We start from the raw sequence: 15918 nt of genomic DNA, 5'->3' as shown, positions 1-15918 counted from the left end.
GTGCGGCGGTGGGTCGCCGCCGCACGCTGGTGGCGGTGGGGGTCGGCGGCGGGGTCGGGCGGTCGGCGGTGGGGTGCCTGTTGTGTGGAGAAGAAAGAAGAAAGAGAAAAAGATGAGAAGCTAAAGGAAGAAGATAAACACTAGAGAGGTGTCTCTTCGGTCGTCGCTACCTGTAGCGGCGCTCACGCGCTGGCTAGCGGCCCCCCGCCCCCAAGTGTTTTATCCCAGTTTAAGGCCTCTCGAGAAGTAAATGGGCAAAAGTTTAGCACATCTATTTGCACATTTTTAGTCCACCTGTTTGAATCCTCATGGCAAAAAAAGGGGCTAAAAGTGTAGGACTAAAGTTTTGCCGTGGGATCCAAACATGACTTTAGTAGTTATGCCAAAGGGCGTCCGCAATGGTGCTAGCTACGTAGCTAGCTGACGTGGAGGTGAGTGACAAAAGAAATGAACTAGAAGCTTGTGAAACGACTACTGGTTTTTGACTCATCCGTGGGCTGCAGCGAGCAAGGAGCTAGTGCTATATGGAGCCGTGCCAGACATGACGTAATTTTTTTGATTAAGAGCATGGTTAATAATAGAGCCAAGTGCTTGGTTTGTAGCCAAGTAATAAGAGCCAAACCATAAAAATAGTTGCCTCTTATTTGAATTTTTAATTATTATATGACATAGACATGACGTAAATTTTTTGATTAAGAGCATGGCTAATAATAGAGCCAAATGCTTGGCTTATAGTCAAGTAATAAGAGCCAAACCATAAAAATAGTTGCCTCTTATTTGAATTTTTAATTATTATATGACATCATGTCTTTTTTTCTCGTTCTTACTTCTCCTCACATACACTCTTGGTTGGGCCTATATATGCCTATGCTGGCCACAGGCTCGATGTGCCCCGACGAAGGGAGCAGCTAGCCCGTCGTCCTGCACGGTGTGCCGCGACGCAGCCGGAGCGTGCAGCCCATCACATCGCTGCCGCTGCCGCTGCCGCTGCCGTCCCCGCCCAGGTTCCAGTACACGTGCAGCAGGAAGTTCAACGGCGTCACCTTGTCCAAGATTGCGGCGCCGACGGCGCCGAACTGCCGAAGCGCTTCAGCAGATAGCGGACGAGGACCGGTGATCGGTCTCGTTCTTGGGCGGGTTCACCATGCCGCTGTTGAAGATGTACTCCACGATGTTCTTCCGTATGAACTATACGGGCTGCCTATTATCTTTTATCTCCGGATAGCTATACGGTTATATTTGTTTCTGTAAACTGTGTTAGATTGCACAAATTTTGCCGTTTGTTTGCTCGCGCGTGTAGCGTGTGTTTTTTGCAAACATGATGACTACAAAATAGTTGCCATAGTTGATCTACCTGTTTTGTTGATGCATTTAAGTTAACTTGGAATGTAGAAATCATGGGTTGGAAAGGAGTAGTTTCTTGGTGAAATATCCTAGGCTATAGAAATTACTCCCTCCGTTCCAAATTATAAGACATTCAAATAATTTTGGAGAGTCAAAGTTTTTTATGTTTGACCAAATTTATATAATACAATAATGATATTTATTATATAAACTAAGTACCATTTAATTTTTTATTAGTTATATTTTCGTAGTACATCAATTTGATATCATAAATCTTTATATTTCTCTCTATAATCTTGGTCAAATTTGAGATTGTTTTGACTCTTCAAAATTTTTATGATGTCTTATAATTTAGAACGGAGGGAGTAGCTGTTTTCTTCCATTGGGACTGTCTTGTACCTGCTCTAATCAATAACTCTATCATGTATAGATCCGTACGTATACGCCACAAATGAATTAAGGGCCGTGTTTGATTTGCCTTGAACTTTTGATGCTTTGACCACTAATTAGAAGTATTAAATAAAATCTAATTACAAAACCACCTCCACAACTATGGTACTGTAGCAGTTACTCACTTACTAATGAGGCATTTGCCCGTACGATTAGAGGACGATTAGGGGCGGTTATTGTAGCATCACTGTAGCCAATCATGATGAAACTTGGCTCATTAGATTCGTCTCGAAAAGTTACACCCATCCGTAAAAAGTTTTCGCAAATAAATTTCGTTTAGTACTCCATGCATGCATTTGTCTTTTTATGAATAAAATTTTCATGGTGTAAACCAAATATGGCCAAGAATGCATTTGTGCATTAATGATGATAGAGCTGCCGCAAATTTCGATGTGCAGTAGAATGCTAGAGGTTGGTCTAATAAATTCCACTACAGGACCCTTCAAGTTCTGCATCTGTGCATCAATGCATGCAGCTCAAGCGTCAATAAAAACTGCGGCGGCAGCAAAATCGTTCCCCACAGAGCACGCACCAACGTTTTCGTCTGCCGAAGATTTAACTGACCGCAGCTATGCCGTCCTCCCGCCGTTGCCGACGCGGCGGCGGCCGCAGCAGAGCGGAACCTCCCTCGCCTTCATCAGCGCCCAGTGAGCCGAGGGACTGGGCGGCGCTGCCTCAGGACATCCTGTTAACCGTATTCCTCAAGCTTGGGCCCTGCGAGATCAGGCAGGGCGCGGAGCTCGTGTGCACGACGTGGCGGCGCGTCGCCGTGGATGAGCCCCTGCTGTGGCGCCGCATCGACATGGCCGCGGTTTCGACATTGTCCCCCGTCGGGCGTGCGGTGGCGCGTGCCGCGCTCGACCGTGGCGCGGGGCAGTGCGAAGCCTTCACAGCATCCTGCGGTGATGACATGCTGCTGCTGCCCTATTTGGTGGACAGGTATCTGGTCTGCTATAGTGACTCTATGAGTCATTTCTATTTTTCGAGTAAATTAATAGCACTTTGTATGTGATGAATTTTGGACAAGTTTTAGTGGACAAGTTTTAAAATTTCTTTATTTATTTAATGGATCGTATGAAATATCTTTGTATGTTATGAAATTTGGACTAGTCATCCTTGTGACATTGATAAATGTTCAGTTAAAAGGGCGAATCTGCTATATTCAACTTGAGCTTTGGATATGTTTAAGAGATGATTTTGCATAAATGATGTCGGTCAGTTTTACTGCTGAGTTATGTAGCTTAGCATGACTGTCCATTGGCATGATACTGTTCTGTAATTTGTAGATTACACTATGTTTTGGATACTTTTTTTTGGGGCAGTTGAGGCTGTTTCATTCACAGTGTAGTAGTGCAGATGGTTTACAGTTCTACCGAGTTAATATTGATGTTATGGTCTCCCTGCAATTAATATCCATGATGTTTTAGCATAACTGTGTAACTGGTATATTATATTGTTGTTAAGATTAGATATAGTTATATATGTTATTCTTGTGGTGAACGCAGTGTTAAGTTACTACTCTTAATACTGTAATATTTAGTTGACTATATAAAGGTTGTCTAATTTATGGCATTATTCCTTATTACAGGGCACCCTCTTTGAAATCGCTCCATTTCTCATGTTTTGATGGACCCAACAAAGTTCTTGCTGTAGTACTCAAGAATCTCCCTCTCCTCGAGGATCTTGAAGTATCTCCCTCGTTGCTTGACACTGACACTGAGAATTTGCTTGAATATAAAACAGGCTATATTCCCTGGTTGCCGAAAAAAAAGAATTTTCTTAAATCTGTGTGCCAAGCTTGCCCCCTTCTCAGGAAACTCAAAATCAGGTTCAGTATTGATGAAAATTATTATACCGATGATGGGATCGTCAGGGAAAAGATCAAAGGGATATTTACAACTATGTGTGAGCTACTCTCCTTAGAACTGTTGGACTGTGACCTCACTGTTGAAGGATTGTCAGACATACTTGATCACAGCCCTGTACTTCAATCTCTCTACATTACGGGTTATTTTGATGGTGAGATGGATGCGGAGCTAAGGGCAAAATGTGCCAAAGTGAAGAACCTGACCCTTCCAGTTGCAGATGGCTTTCCCGAAGAATATTACAACGATGAGGGTTATGAATCGAGTAGTGATGAATGTGATGATGAATTTTTGAGTCCCACCATGTTCGTTTTGGACTTTACGAGCTCCAAAAACAACTTTGACCACTACTTTTTGCTGTAGTTTGGGCAATCTACACTAGGTTCGGCAAATCTCAAGTGCAAATCTAAAGAACCACTGAATCCGTTTGCAATGTATGTCGTCAATTGTGGTCGTTAATGCTACATTGCTGAAAGTACTTTCAGTTTTTAGTGTGGTCGTCGATGCACTCATATATGTCTTGAAATCTTGTGGCCGCAATTCGTATACACAGCACAAGGCTTAAGCTGCAGTCGGAGTACTTGCCAATACTGAAATGTTCGTTCCTCTTAAGCTCTAAAAATAGATTAGACATGACTTTCTGAAGAAGATGAGTCGGCAGTTTTGGTCTAAGAGAGATCCTGTAGGTTTTTCAAGACATATATAACTACACACTACAAGAGGTGGCGTTCTGTGATATTTCATTCACTACCGGACTCGCCTACTTTGCCGAGTGCCAGAGACACTCGGCAAAGGCAGGAAAACACTCGGCAAAGAAGTCGCCGAGTGTAGCACTCGGCGAAGCGCACACGGCCTTTCTTCTACCGGCGAAAACGGCAATGCCGAGTGCCTTTTCTCGAGCACTCGGCAAATTTTTGCCGTGTGCCACGCCGCACTCGGCAAAAAAATGAAACGGGATGGCCGAACGGGCGAATGGAACGGATGGGACGGGATGGGAGCGGAACTTCGCCGAGTGCCGGACTCGTGGTACTCGGCAAAGATCCAAAGTTCGCCGAGTGCCAGATATACAGCACTCGGCGAAGTTTGGATCTTCGCCGAGTGCCACGCTTCTAGCACTCGGCGAAGTTTGGATCTTCGCCGAGTGCCACACGTTTGGCACTCGGCGAAGTTTCAAACTTCGCCGAGTGCCTAGGTAATTACACTCGGCAAATATGTTTTCCAGGAAATAGAAAAATGGTTGCTTTGCCGAGTGTCAGGGTAAAAACACTCGGCAAACCTTTCAGTTTTTTTGTATTTTGTCTGTTTTTTATGTAATAACCACATCCATCATCACAAAGAAAGCATATATACATTCCAGACAAGAGATACAGTATATATATGGCACATCTATCACACAATAACACAAATATCTCACGCTGTGTCGCATGAATATCACAAATAGCATAAGTCCAACATCGATGCATAAGTGTAACGTTCAACAAGCACAAGTCCAACTAATTAGACAAGTCTAGTCCAACAACAACAAGTCTGTAGAACAAATATCATAAACAACTCTAAATCAGCTAGGTGGCCACTGCGACGCTGCCGGTGCCGGTGAATGCTCGTCCGGAGGCTCATTTGACCCACAATCGATTGATTCTGAAAAAAAAATTGTCATAGGATTACATCTTGAGAAAAAAAATTAGATGTATGTTTAACCAGTGCAGGCCTTCATCATTATCATTATACCCTTTTCACTACACTGACACTGACACATGGCTCGATGGAAAAATTAGCAGCAAGCAAGCTCACACAAGTTTTTTTTCTGGGGTCACACATACTAATAATTCTCTAACCAGTGCAGGCCTTCATCATTATCATTATACCCTTTTCACTACACGCTAAGGGCGATGGTGTATTCTCTATCTTGAAAGAACGAGTTGGGTACTTGGGTATCTGTAACATACAACATCCCAAAAGTCATCTAGAAAATGTGTAGGAGAAATTGGCTATGCATGTTTCTAAAAAAAAAGAAATTGGCTATGCATAACATATTTTTCTCGAATACATAGGAGATATGCTTATTTTATGATGCCATAGTATTACTCATAACAAAGTACTACTCTTTCTGTAAGTTATTTTCTGAAAGTACTACTCTTCAGTGTAAGTGACAGTGCTACTCATCATTTCTTAAAATCAATACCATATGAATAAAGGACGACATTTGAAATATAAATCATTTTGCTTGTGTTATTGACTTAGCTCATGTATATATCAGCTGTGATACCTTCTAATCATTCTTATTAAAGCATATGTCATTAATCAACCAACCACTAAGTGAGTCTAGATGTTCTTTCAGATATAGCACATGATATATTGACATAAAGTATCTCAAAATTTGAATATGTATGTGCAAGCAAAGTAAATCTATATATCATACTCACAAGAGTGCATGTAGCGCCAGATGGAGGAAAGATAGAAGGAAGGCCTAGCGGTGGTAGCGGTGGTGGAGGCCAGGGCATCGTTGGCGGCGGTTGATAGTTGATTGTCGCGCCAAGGCCTTGGAGGTATGAGAACATGGTCTGCATCTATTGTTGCGTGGCCTGTCGCTCAGCAAGAAGCGCCTGCTCCATCCTCTGCCGCTCCTGCATCCGCTCTTCCTGCCACCTGCGCTCTTGCTCCTGCCTTAGCGTCCGCTCCTCCTCTAGCCTCGCCTCGATGTCCTCCCACCTCTTCGTCTCTTCGTCCATCCGGGCCTATAAGATTTCACCCAAATGTTACAATGCGAACAAAAGATAACTAAAAGCAACGAACGACAAATGGACCAGAAATAACCTGGATTGCACGCACGTTGGCCACTGAAGTCTCAGGCCGTGGGCGTATTGGCGGGGTCGAGTCGGTGGTCCTTGCCTGAAGCTGGGAGAGAGCCGGCGTACTGGCTGTGTCGACAAGGCTGTTGGCGATCCAGTAACGACCGTGCTTCTTCCCTCCTCCTGCCCTCATGATGGCTTCTCTAGAAAGGGGCTGGGTGGCCGGATCCCATGTGTCCCCATGGAGCGCCTTTCCCATCTCCGTGTACTCAGTGATGCGCGTGTGGACGCTCGGGTTGCTGTACGCCTCGGGTGGATCCGCCGGGTTGTAGGAGACGTCGGACGTCACCCTGCCCTTGTGCGCCATACAGTATGCCTGGAAGTCATTGCATTCCTGGTCTTCATGTGACCCCGACTGCAAGCATAGCGAAAGAATACAATGATTAGTGAGAATGCAGAATTTAGAGTTTGAAAGTACCAAAAAGTGTAATGACTTACCCAAGCATCCCTGTACTCGGGAAGGCCTCGGCTGCCTTGATGGTGTGGCGCACCTTGCATCAACAAGCGGCGCTCCCGGCATAAGTTGTGCTGCTGAATCCACTCCTCGCTAAGCCACCTGTCCACCATCATTTCCCAGCACGCGCCCTTGCCGGCACACCAGTTCGGAGGCACCTACATGTAATGGAAGCAAAGTGGATGACATTTCCGAAAATGAAATTCAAAAGAAATTAGTGATTTCGTCATTTACCCTCAAGTATTGTTCCCGCGTGAGGAACATATTTCTTGCTACATCCTTGCCGACCTTCCTTTTTTCCACATCGGCGCAGTAAGTAATTACGGCCTGAACACGCGCCTCGTAGTGCATGTCCTTCACTAGTTTGCGACATGCTGTGTTAGCCACCTGAGCCGCTATGACCTCATATCCTGGCTCGCACCTGTAGAAATCCTGCATAGACTCGATAATTGCAGTAAATATTCAAAGAGTTTCAAATATATGGTAACTATTCACCAATATAGTGCGACGACTTACCCAAAATTCTCCCACCACTCGTCTCGCCTTGTTGCCGAAGGACCTCCCTTCCCGATCTTCTGCATCTGGGACGGCGATGTAGTGGTCCCACGTGTATGCCGGCTCCAGGTTCCCGGCATGCATCACCAGCCCAGGGAAGAGCTCCATGCATAGGGTTCCCAGGATGCCGTTGGGCTTCCTTTTGTGGGCACCCGCCTGCACGAGCATCCAATACCTGTAAAAATGTATAACATAAAGTATTAGTGTCTTGTCATTTTGAACATATGAATTGAAAAATAAATGCCATTGTGCATAACATAAAGTATTACCTGTCCGGTACCGGTCGAATGATCTGGCGTCTCGCAAGAGGTATCGGCCGCTGCGAAAGTTGCGACGGTCCGCGCAACAACACCGCCCTCGTATCTCCTGCTGCCTTCTCCTCCCCCTCCTGGTCCTCCTCCTCCTCCTCCTGTCTCTGCTCCTCCTACTCCCGCTCCTGCTCCTCCTGCTCCCGCTCCTCCTCCTCCTCCTCCTCCTCCTCCGCCGCCGCCGCCGCCGTCGTCAAATCTGGAGGTGTCCTCTCCCTCCTGCTCCTTCTCGTCCTCCCCTGGCCTCCACCACCTATCTTACCTCCTCTCGTTCTCCCCGGCCCTCGTCCCCAACGCCTCCTAGACCCCTCTGAGACATTGGACCCCCCCTGCTGCACTGGACCCCTTAAGAGCCTCTTGCTCTCCACCACTACTCCTGTACAAGGTGCTCAGGAAACCAATCTGGCCCCGCCTGGCATTTCGAATCAATAACCTGCAATCAATAATTGTAAACGAATCAGCAAAAATGAACAATATGTACTTAACAAATTATGCAAAATAAACAATAAATATATCTACAAATATGCAAAATCAGTTCATACATTGGCCCTCCCATTCTTGCCTCATAAGGCAGATGCAGAAGCAAATGCTGCATTGGATTGAAGAAGGCTGGTGAAAAGATCTTCTCCAACTTACAGAGCAACACGGGAGCCATTTTTTCCATGTCCGCAATAACAGCCCGAGATAACTCCTTAGCACAAAGCTGACAGAAAAAATTGCTCAACTCTGCTAGCACGAGCCATACATTATCAGGTAAGTAGCCTCGAACCATCACCGGAAGAAGTCGCTCAATCCATATATGGTAGTCATGACTCTTTAGCCCATTGATTCGCATAGTAGTCAAGTTCACACCCCTCCTAAGATTCGCTGCATATCCATCGGGAAATTGTAACTTTTGGATCCACTCTAGTGCTTCTTTCTTCTGGGCCCTCGTGAGGACGAAGTCGGCCTGTGTCTTCTTCCATTTCCTCCCGGGTCTAGGAGTCCTCATTTCGTATCTTGGTCTATCGCACAACATTGCTAGATCCACTCTTGCCTTTACGTTGTCCTTTGTCTTATCAGAAATATCCATGACTGTTCCAAAAATTGCCTCCCCCCAATTCTTTTCAGTATGCATCACATCAATGTTGTGTGGAAGCAGAATATCATCAATATAAGGGAGCCTCCACAGCCCAGACTTCTGAGTCCAAGCATGTTCCTCACCGTACCCAACAAAACCACCGCCATCGTTGACTCGGAGAGCGTCTATCTGAGCATGAATCGCAGCACCCGTCATGATCGGCAGTGCAATTTCTGTAACTTTTACACCTTTCGTGAAGTTCTTAACGTCTTGTCTAAAAGGATGGTTAGCGGGGAGGAATTGTCGATGTTTGTCAAACGACGAATACTTACCCCCCTTCTTCAACCAGATGAATTGCAGAGCTACCTTGCATGTTGGACATGGGAACTTCCCGTGAGTACACCAGCCGCAGAATATGCCATATGCGGGTAAGTCATGCAGGGAGAATTGGTACCAAACATACATTCTAAAATTTGTCTTTGTTGCTCGATCATAGGTCCACACCCCTTCGTCCCATGCCTTGACCAAATCATCAATCAGAGGCTCCATGTAAACACTCATTTTATTCCCCGGGTGCTCTGGAATAATCAACGACACGAATATGGACTGTCGTTGAAATAGGACCCCTGGAGGGAGATTCAGAGGGATAACAAACACAGGCCAGCATGAGTACGAGGTGGCCACCATCCCATAAGGATTGAACCCATCAGTTGCTAGCGCAATACGTACATTACGAGCTTCATTAGCCTTGTCATGATGAATCCTATCAAAATTCTTCCATGACTCACCATCGGATGGATGCACCATCTTGTCAGGGTTGTATCGAACACTTTTCTTGTGCCAGGTCATCTGTTGCGCGGATTCCTCGGTCATGAATAGTCGTTGGATCCTCGGAATGAAAGGAAGGGAGCATAGGATTTTCACAGGAATCGTGAGCTGCTTCTTAGGCTGACCATCACTAGAGTCCACTTCGAGGAACCTAGAGGCTTTATATTTTGGACAGTAAGCATCTTTCTCATCCTCCTTCCTAAATAAGATACACCCATTTGGACAAGAATGTATCTGCTCATATGGCATCTTAAGTGCACCGAGAATTTTCTGTGCCTGATACATTGACTTTGGCATAATGTGATTTTTTGGAAGCATGCTTCCAAACACGGTCAACAGACTGTCGAAGGCGTCTCGGCTCAGGCTAAACTGAGACTTCAAGGCCATTAGCCGTCCGATGCCGTCCAGCTGAGAAACCTTTGTATGACCGTGAAGTGGTTTCTGTGCAGCCTCCAACATCTCGAAATACGCCTTTGCGGATGCCTCTGGCTCCTCCTCCTACGGTCCTTCACCGAAATGTGCTTCATGATAGTCATTTAACATGTCTCCAACCCCACCATCAACATCACAATCATCGATGCGTTGCCTCACGACCTCGTCCCTCATACGGTGGCCTTCACCATGAAAGATCCAACGGGTATAGTCCGGCGTAAATCCATACTTGCAAAGATGTTGGCCCATAACCTTCTTCGTTTTCCGTTTCTTATTTCCACATCTGTTGCACGGACACCACAAGAAACTCGATCCTTCAGCCTGACTCCACGCGGCTTCCAAAAAATCATTGGTCTTTCGAATCCATTCATCGGTCATGGTAGCCTGACTTGGACGGCCCGTGTACATCCAATGACGGTCATCCATCCTCTAGACCGGAGTGAGAATAAAAATCAAATGCAACTACGTGTTGTCCCTACATTCTAATAGGTGAAGGTAGGTCCTAATCCCACCCGATGATGCGTACATACTATTAGTTTTCATGGTCCACTACCATCCGAGACGAAATTTCAGCAGCACCTCCCCGCTGTTCTCTAGATACACGTCCCGAAAGGGAGATTGTGTATCCAGAGAACAATGGGAAGGTGATGCCGAGACCCTGTCTCGGATGGGAGTTGATCATGGTAACTATCCATATCTACGCATCCTCAGGCTGTCCAAATAACATGGACAATTCGAAAGAGATACAATTATAGATATGCAAAGATCCGCATATCTCAATTTTATCAAGATCCGCATATCTCAATTTTATCTCTTCCAAACGGGAGACGCCTAACTAGGTTACATGAACTACGAGGCGGTGGCGGTGCAAAGACGGTGGCGGTGCTAGATATGCAAAGACGGTGGCGGTGCTTACAATGGGTCGGCGGTGTAGGCGTGGCCGGCTTGGCGTGGACTCGCAGTTCAAGCTTCTCGTCGAGCACGTCGCAGGCGGACGCCGCTACCAGCCTATATTTTGTGCAGTCAGAACAAATAAAAGGTTAAGCATCATGACTAGCAAGAAAGCAAAATCATCAGCGGAAACTACTAATGCATTGAGGGCCCATTGAACATGACTTTCTCTGTTGACATAATATCCACCTCTTAAGGCTCATGCATGCATGTGAGGGCTAATAAGTGTAACGAATTATTTGGAAATCAGTCTCATCATACTGCACTTTCTGTTTTCAAGGATTTTAGTGAGTCAATATTCATACTGCGCAGAGATATGGCAATGATTTATTGATCATGTTAACAAAACAAATCTCATTTTATTTGAAGAAGACACATGCCTACAGCTGATCTCTCACTATTTAACTATGACAAAACAAAGTTCTTTTTTTATACAAAAAACACAAATTTATTATGTACATTTTGGCCATATTTCCATCCCTAGTTCTGCCATTTGAGCACTGTCTTCCCAAGACACAAATCCTAAGGTGAAAGATATATCAAACAAAAAATGCAATTAACAGTCACATACACAAATCCCGGGGACGCCGCTGCCGGGGCGGGGAGCCGGCGTCGGGAGCCGCGAGCCGGGCCACGGGTGCGGCCTCCAGGGGTGGGGAGGCGGCGCTGGTGGCGCTCGAGGTGCGGAGGCGGTGCCGGGGCTGGTAGACGGCGTCGGGGACGAGTCGGGCCCCTGGGACGCCGCTGCTGGGGCGGGGAGCCGGCGTCGGGAGCCCGCGCGGCTTCCGAGGCGAGGACGTGGACGAGGCGTCGTCGTCGGGCACGGCCTCCGGGGCGGGGGCGGGTAAGCGGCGCGAGCGCGGCAGCAGGGCCGGGATGTGGCGGGGGCGGGGTGCGGCAGCAGGTTCGGGGGCGCGATGCGGCGGCCGTAGCGGGGGCGCGGTGCGGCAGCGGGGGCGGGGTGCGGTGTGGTGGCGGGGGCGGGGTGCAGCGCGGGCGGCAGCGGCGGGGGTGGGATGCGGCGGCCGTGCATGTGTTGTGTGTGTGTGTGTGCGCACGCGTGTGCAGGCGCTGCGGAACACTAAGTGTCGCTGACTTTGCCGAGTGCCCCGATTTGGCACTCGGCAAACAGAAATTTTGCCGAGTGCAAGATCGGGGCACTCGACAAAGTCAGCTTTTGCCAAGTGTCCTGACAGGACACTCGGCATACTAAACTTTTGCCGAGTGGCCTGACTGGACACTCGGCAAAGTGGCCACTCTGAATTTGTTTTCAGAAATTTATTTGAATACAATTTCAAATTTCACAAATTTCTTCAAATAATGGAAAATTTCATTGCCCATTTCAAACAACAAAACTTACTCATGCTTTACCGAAACTATTTTTCATTATTTCAATCACTATTATTAGCTATATTTCAATTTATATGAACTAATTCTTTACATCTCAAAAAAAAATTACAAAACAAATTTGAAAAATAACCAAAATTTAACATGAACCAATTTATGCAGTCTATTGCATATACAAAAAAATTAGCATGCTACAACAAAAAAATGTCATTATTTCATGCACTTTTACTTCAAATTCAATTTTAATACTATAGTTCGGAAAAAATTAAAAATTGTCAAATGAATTCAAAAAATCGCCAAAATTTAACATTACACAATTCTTCATATCTTATGACTACAAAAAAAAATTACAAGTAAAACTCCAACTCGAACATCACTCTGACTCGATATCTCAAAGAATCCTTCTGAGTTCTATGAAACATCTTCGGAGATGCCTCGTTTCGTAAACTACATACATGACAAATTTTTCAAAACCATTTCAAATTTTTACCATAGACTCCCTGTATGAAGCCATGATGTCATGACAAATTTCAAGAATTTCTGTTTACTTTTGAATTTTATAAATTAAAAACCAATTTTTCCATAGCACACTTTGTCTCGTTTCAGGATCAAGATGTTCAACTTTCCCATTCAATTGTTTGAAAATGTCTCAAATTTGACTAAATAACATAAAAATCATTTTTCCATTCATTATAGTACATTTATACTATATTTTGCAGTTCAAAATTGTATTATCCCCAAAATATCCTGCAATCAAATAAATGAACTAAATATAGTAAACATAACAAAAAATGTACCAAATTCTAATATGCAGTGTTTTGTATAGTATAGTAGCTAAGAAAAAAGTTTGGACTGTGTTGGAGAAATTGTTTTTGTTATTTCGCCGAGAGCAAAGAGGACACTCGGCAAAGAGTCTGAATGCCGAGTGCCACGATAATTGCACTCGGCATTAACAAATCTTTGCCGAGTGCCGCAACCTGGCACTCGGCAAACTATAACGGTAACGGTCTTCGCAAAGGTGTACCGGCGCACGTGATAGTCTTTGCCAAGTGCCCTATGCGTGGCACTCGGCAAAGAGGTGTTTGTCGAGTGTCCCCTTGCGGGCACTCGGCAAAACAATAATGGCCGTGACGGGTAACGGGCGCGGCGGGAGTTTGCGGCGCACACGTGAGGCTGTGTGCCGAGTGCTGCCCGCGTGGCACTCAGCAAAGGTGGGTTTGCCGAGTGTCTGTAATCAGGCACTCGGCAAAGCCAATCTTTGCCGAGTGTTGAATTTTTGCCGAGTGGCTTTTGGTAAGCACTCGGCAAATTGTAACTTTGCCGAGTGCTCGATATCTTGCACTCGGCAAAGCCTTCAGCACTCGGCAAACATCGGGTTTCCGGTAGTGATTTATGTCATAATATATAATGTATGTAGTTAGTCTTATCATCTCTTAAATTATATTTGGGCACCTTTGAAAAACAACGTTATTTGAGGATGATGGACCATGTATTGTGCCAATAATGCCATATTAGCAGGTTTCGCGACGTCTAGGAAAGGAGCTTCGACTATGGCCCATCTACAAAATAAACTAGGTGATCGAACAACGGCTCTGGTGCAAAACCAAATCAGCACCTTGCCTTCCAGATCAGGAAAATAATAGCCTCTATACTTTTGGGCAAACTATATCAATTATATTCTTGATGAAGTATATATATCTTTTCTATCAAATCAAATCCCTAGCAGTCGCACGCACTGGGCCACCTTCCATTTCCTCAACCGAGCGGCCCACATGCACTGCAACTCGTGCTCATGATAAATTAAAGCCGCCAGTCCCCTTTACCCTCGCCGTGCTGTATAACCGATGTCGTCGTCGTCGTCCCCCTCCAGCCACCGCGACGGCGGGAAGGCACCTCCACCTCCCCCGCTGGCGCCAGGATCCCTGCCGGCTGCGGAGGCGAGGGACTGGGCTTCGCTGCCCCGGCCGGGACATCGTTCTGGACATCTTCCTCAGGCTGGGGCCACGTGAGGTCATGCTGGGCGCCGAGTTCGCGTGCAAGCCGTGGCGCAGCGTCGCGCTTGAGGAACCCTCTCTTTGGCGCCGCGTCGGCATGGAGAACAACCTCGACAAGCACTGGCGTTGGCGTCGCGGCAGTGTGGAGATGGCCATGAAGCTCGTCGGCTCGTCGCCGTGGATCGCGCCGCGGGACAGTGTGAAGCCTTCAAAGGAGTCTGCGACGATGAAGATCTGCTCAATCTTGTGGAAAGGTACTATGACTACCGATCTGAACCTCTCTTTGACGCAGTTTATTTGTATTAATTTATTGCACATTAGCAAACTGAAAAAGGTTGGAATGATCGTTTCTCCTCATTTTGCATCTACTAGCTAGGCGAACTCGGTCAAAAATAGGATTACTTTCAACAGCAAGAGTGTCTCCGTAACTCTTGGGCTATATAGATTTATAGAAGGAGAGGAGATGACAATTTATAGATTTTGTTCTATTAGCTAGGAACTTTAGTGTGCAGAACCTCTTTTACAAATACGGGATGTCTAGCCTAAAGTACATCATATTTATGTAGAGAGATTCTACTTAATCATATATAGAGTTCTTGATGTGTATTCAACTTGTATGGATGGTGTTGGTTTCTGTTCTTTTCTCGCCTTCTTACTTTGTATCTCAGCATTCATGACCTAACCATGTAAAAGGCGCTTGGCTCCTTCCATCCCTGACCTCGCCGGCTTTAGTGCAAAGTTATTTAGGTGGACACCATCGTCACCTGTTGTGTCATACGTCCAAAATGGGCCTTATCCCCTAGTGGAGAAAATGGGCCTTATCCCCTAGTGGAGAAAATGGGCCGTCAAGGGCCCAAGGAGGAAGCATCGTTGTCTCCTCTATTCCCCACTCCCCTGCTCCGTCGCGCCTCTACCTACCCTAGCCGCGCCGCCGCCTCCACGCCACTCGCCGCTGCCCGTGGCTAACCCTAGCTGCCGCCCAAGACACCACCGGCAATCCCCCCTCGGGCACTCCCCTCACATGTTGACTTCTTAAAAAATGTGCATTAAAGTCCAATTTGTAGAGCTTTTTTTAATAATAAGTGCCATAGTAGCAGTTATTTAGAATTTGTATACCGATATTAATTTTTGCTTTGAGCTTTTCAAGTGCTTATTATAGCTACAATCTAATTTTTTCTAGCACCCACATGATTTTTTGAAATAAAAGAACCCTGGGATTTCTTTCTTCCTCACCTTCGAAGCCAGATATAGTATATTATGCTGTTTATATTCATTTTTTGGTTTCATACTGTTACCACGAAGAATTTTGCCTATCTTACAAAACATTTGTGTCCGGGTTCAAACATAAGGTTGATCTTAACAAATATGGCTTTTATTTCCATAAATTATTTTCATAAAAAAGTGGCGACTATAAAGATGCTTTCACTGCAAATATGGCAATTACTTTCCACACTTATGTTGGAAAAAAATTGCCGACTGTA

General features: G+C 45.7%; 2 protein-coding genes across 2 annotated transcripts; one reads left to right on the top strand and one right to left on the bottom strand.

Moving 5' to 3' along the window:
• The first annotated feature begins 2365 nt into the window (after positions 1-2365).
• Positions 2366-4022, top strand: LOC120713483 (putative F-box/LRR-repeat protein 22). The gene is made up of 2 exons (XM_039999435.1): positions 2366-2733; positions 3608-4022. Exons 1-2 carry the CDS (start codon positions 2366-2368, stop codon positions 4020-4022), a joined length of 783 nt encoding a protein of 260 aa, XP_039855369.1.
• A 3343-nt stretch (positions 4023-7365) lies between these two features.
• On the bottom strand, positions 7366-12129 carry LOC120713482 (classical arabinogalactan protein 9-like). The gene is made up of 4 exons (XM_039999434.1): positions 11668-12129; positions 8224-8258; positions 7479-7692; positions 7366-7383 (listed from the first exon to the last, which is right to left on the bottom strand). The coding sequence occupies exons 1-4, from the start codon at positions 12127-12129 to the stop codon at positions 7366-7368; spliced, it is 729 nt and encodes a 242-aa protein (XP_039855368.1).
• Between the last annotated feature and the right edge of the window lie 3789 nt (positions 12130-15918).

Source organism: Panicum virgatum, chromosome 6K, assembly GCF_016808335.1.
Source record: "Panicum virgatum strain AP13 chromosome 6K, P.virgatum_v5, whole genome shotgun sequence".
NCBI classification, from domain to species: domain Eukaryota; kingdom Viridiplantae; phylum Streptophyta; class Magnoliopsida; order Poales; family Poaceae; genus Panicum; species Panicum virgatum.
This window is presented reverse-complemented; position numbering and strand designations above follow the sequence as displayed.

What these genes read in the sequence shown, in the direction of transcription:
- LOC120713483 (XM_039999435.1), top strand. Translation starts at nt 2,366, where the DNA reads ATGCCGTCCTCCCGCCGTTGCCGACGCGGCGGCGGCCGCAGCAGAGCG. An exon ending in CTGCCCTATTTGGTGGACAG is followed by an intron (nt 2,734 to 3,607) that starts GTATCTGGTCTG and finishes CCCCCTTCTCAG; the next exon opens with GAAACTCAAAATCAGGTTCA.
- LOC120713482 (XM_039999434.1), bottom strand. Translation starts at nt 12,129, where the DNA reads ATGCACGGCCGCCGCATCCCACCCCCGCCGCTGCCGCCCGCGCTGCAC. An exon ending in GCGGCGTCCCCGGGATTTGT is followed by an intron (nt 8,259 to 11,667) that starts GTATGTGACTGT and finishes TATTGATTGCAG; the next exon opens with GTTATTGATTCGAAATGCCA. An exon ending in TGCCAGGCGGGGCCAGATTG is followed by an intron (nt 7,693 to 8,223) that starts GTTTCCTGAGCA and finishes ACATTTTTACAG; the next exon opens with GTATTGGATGCTCGTGCAGG.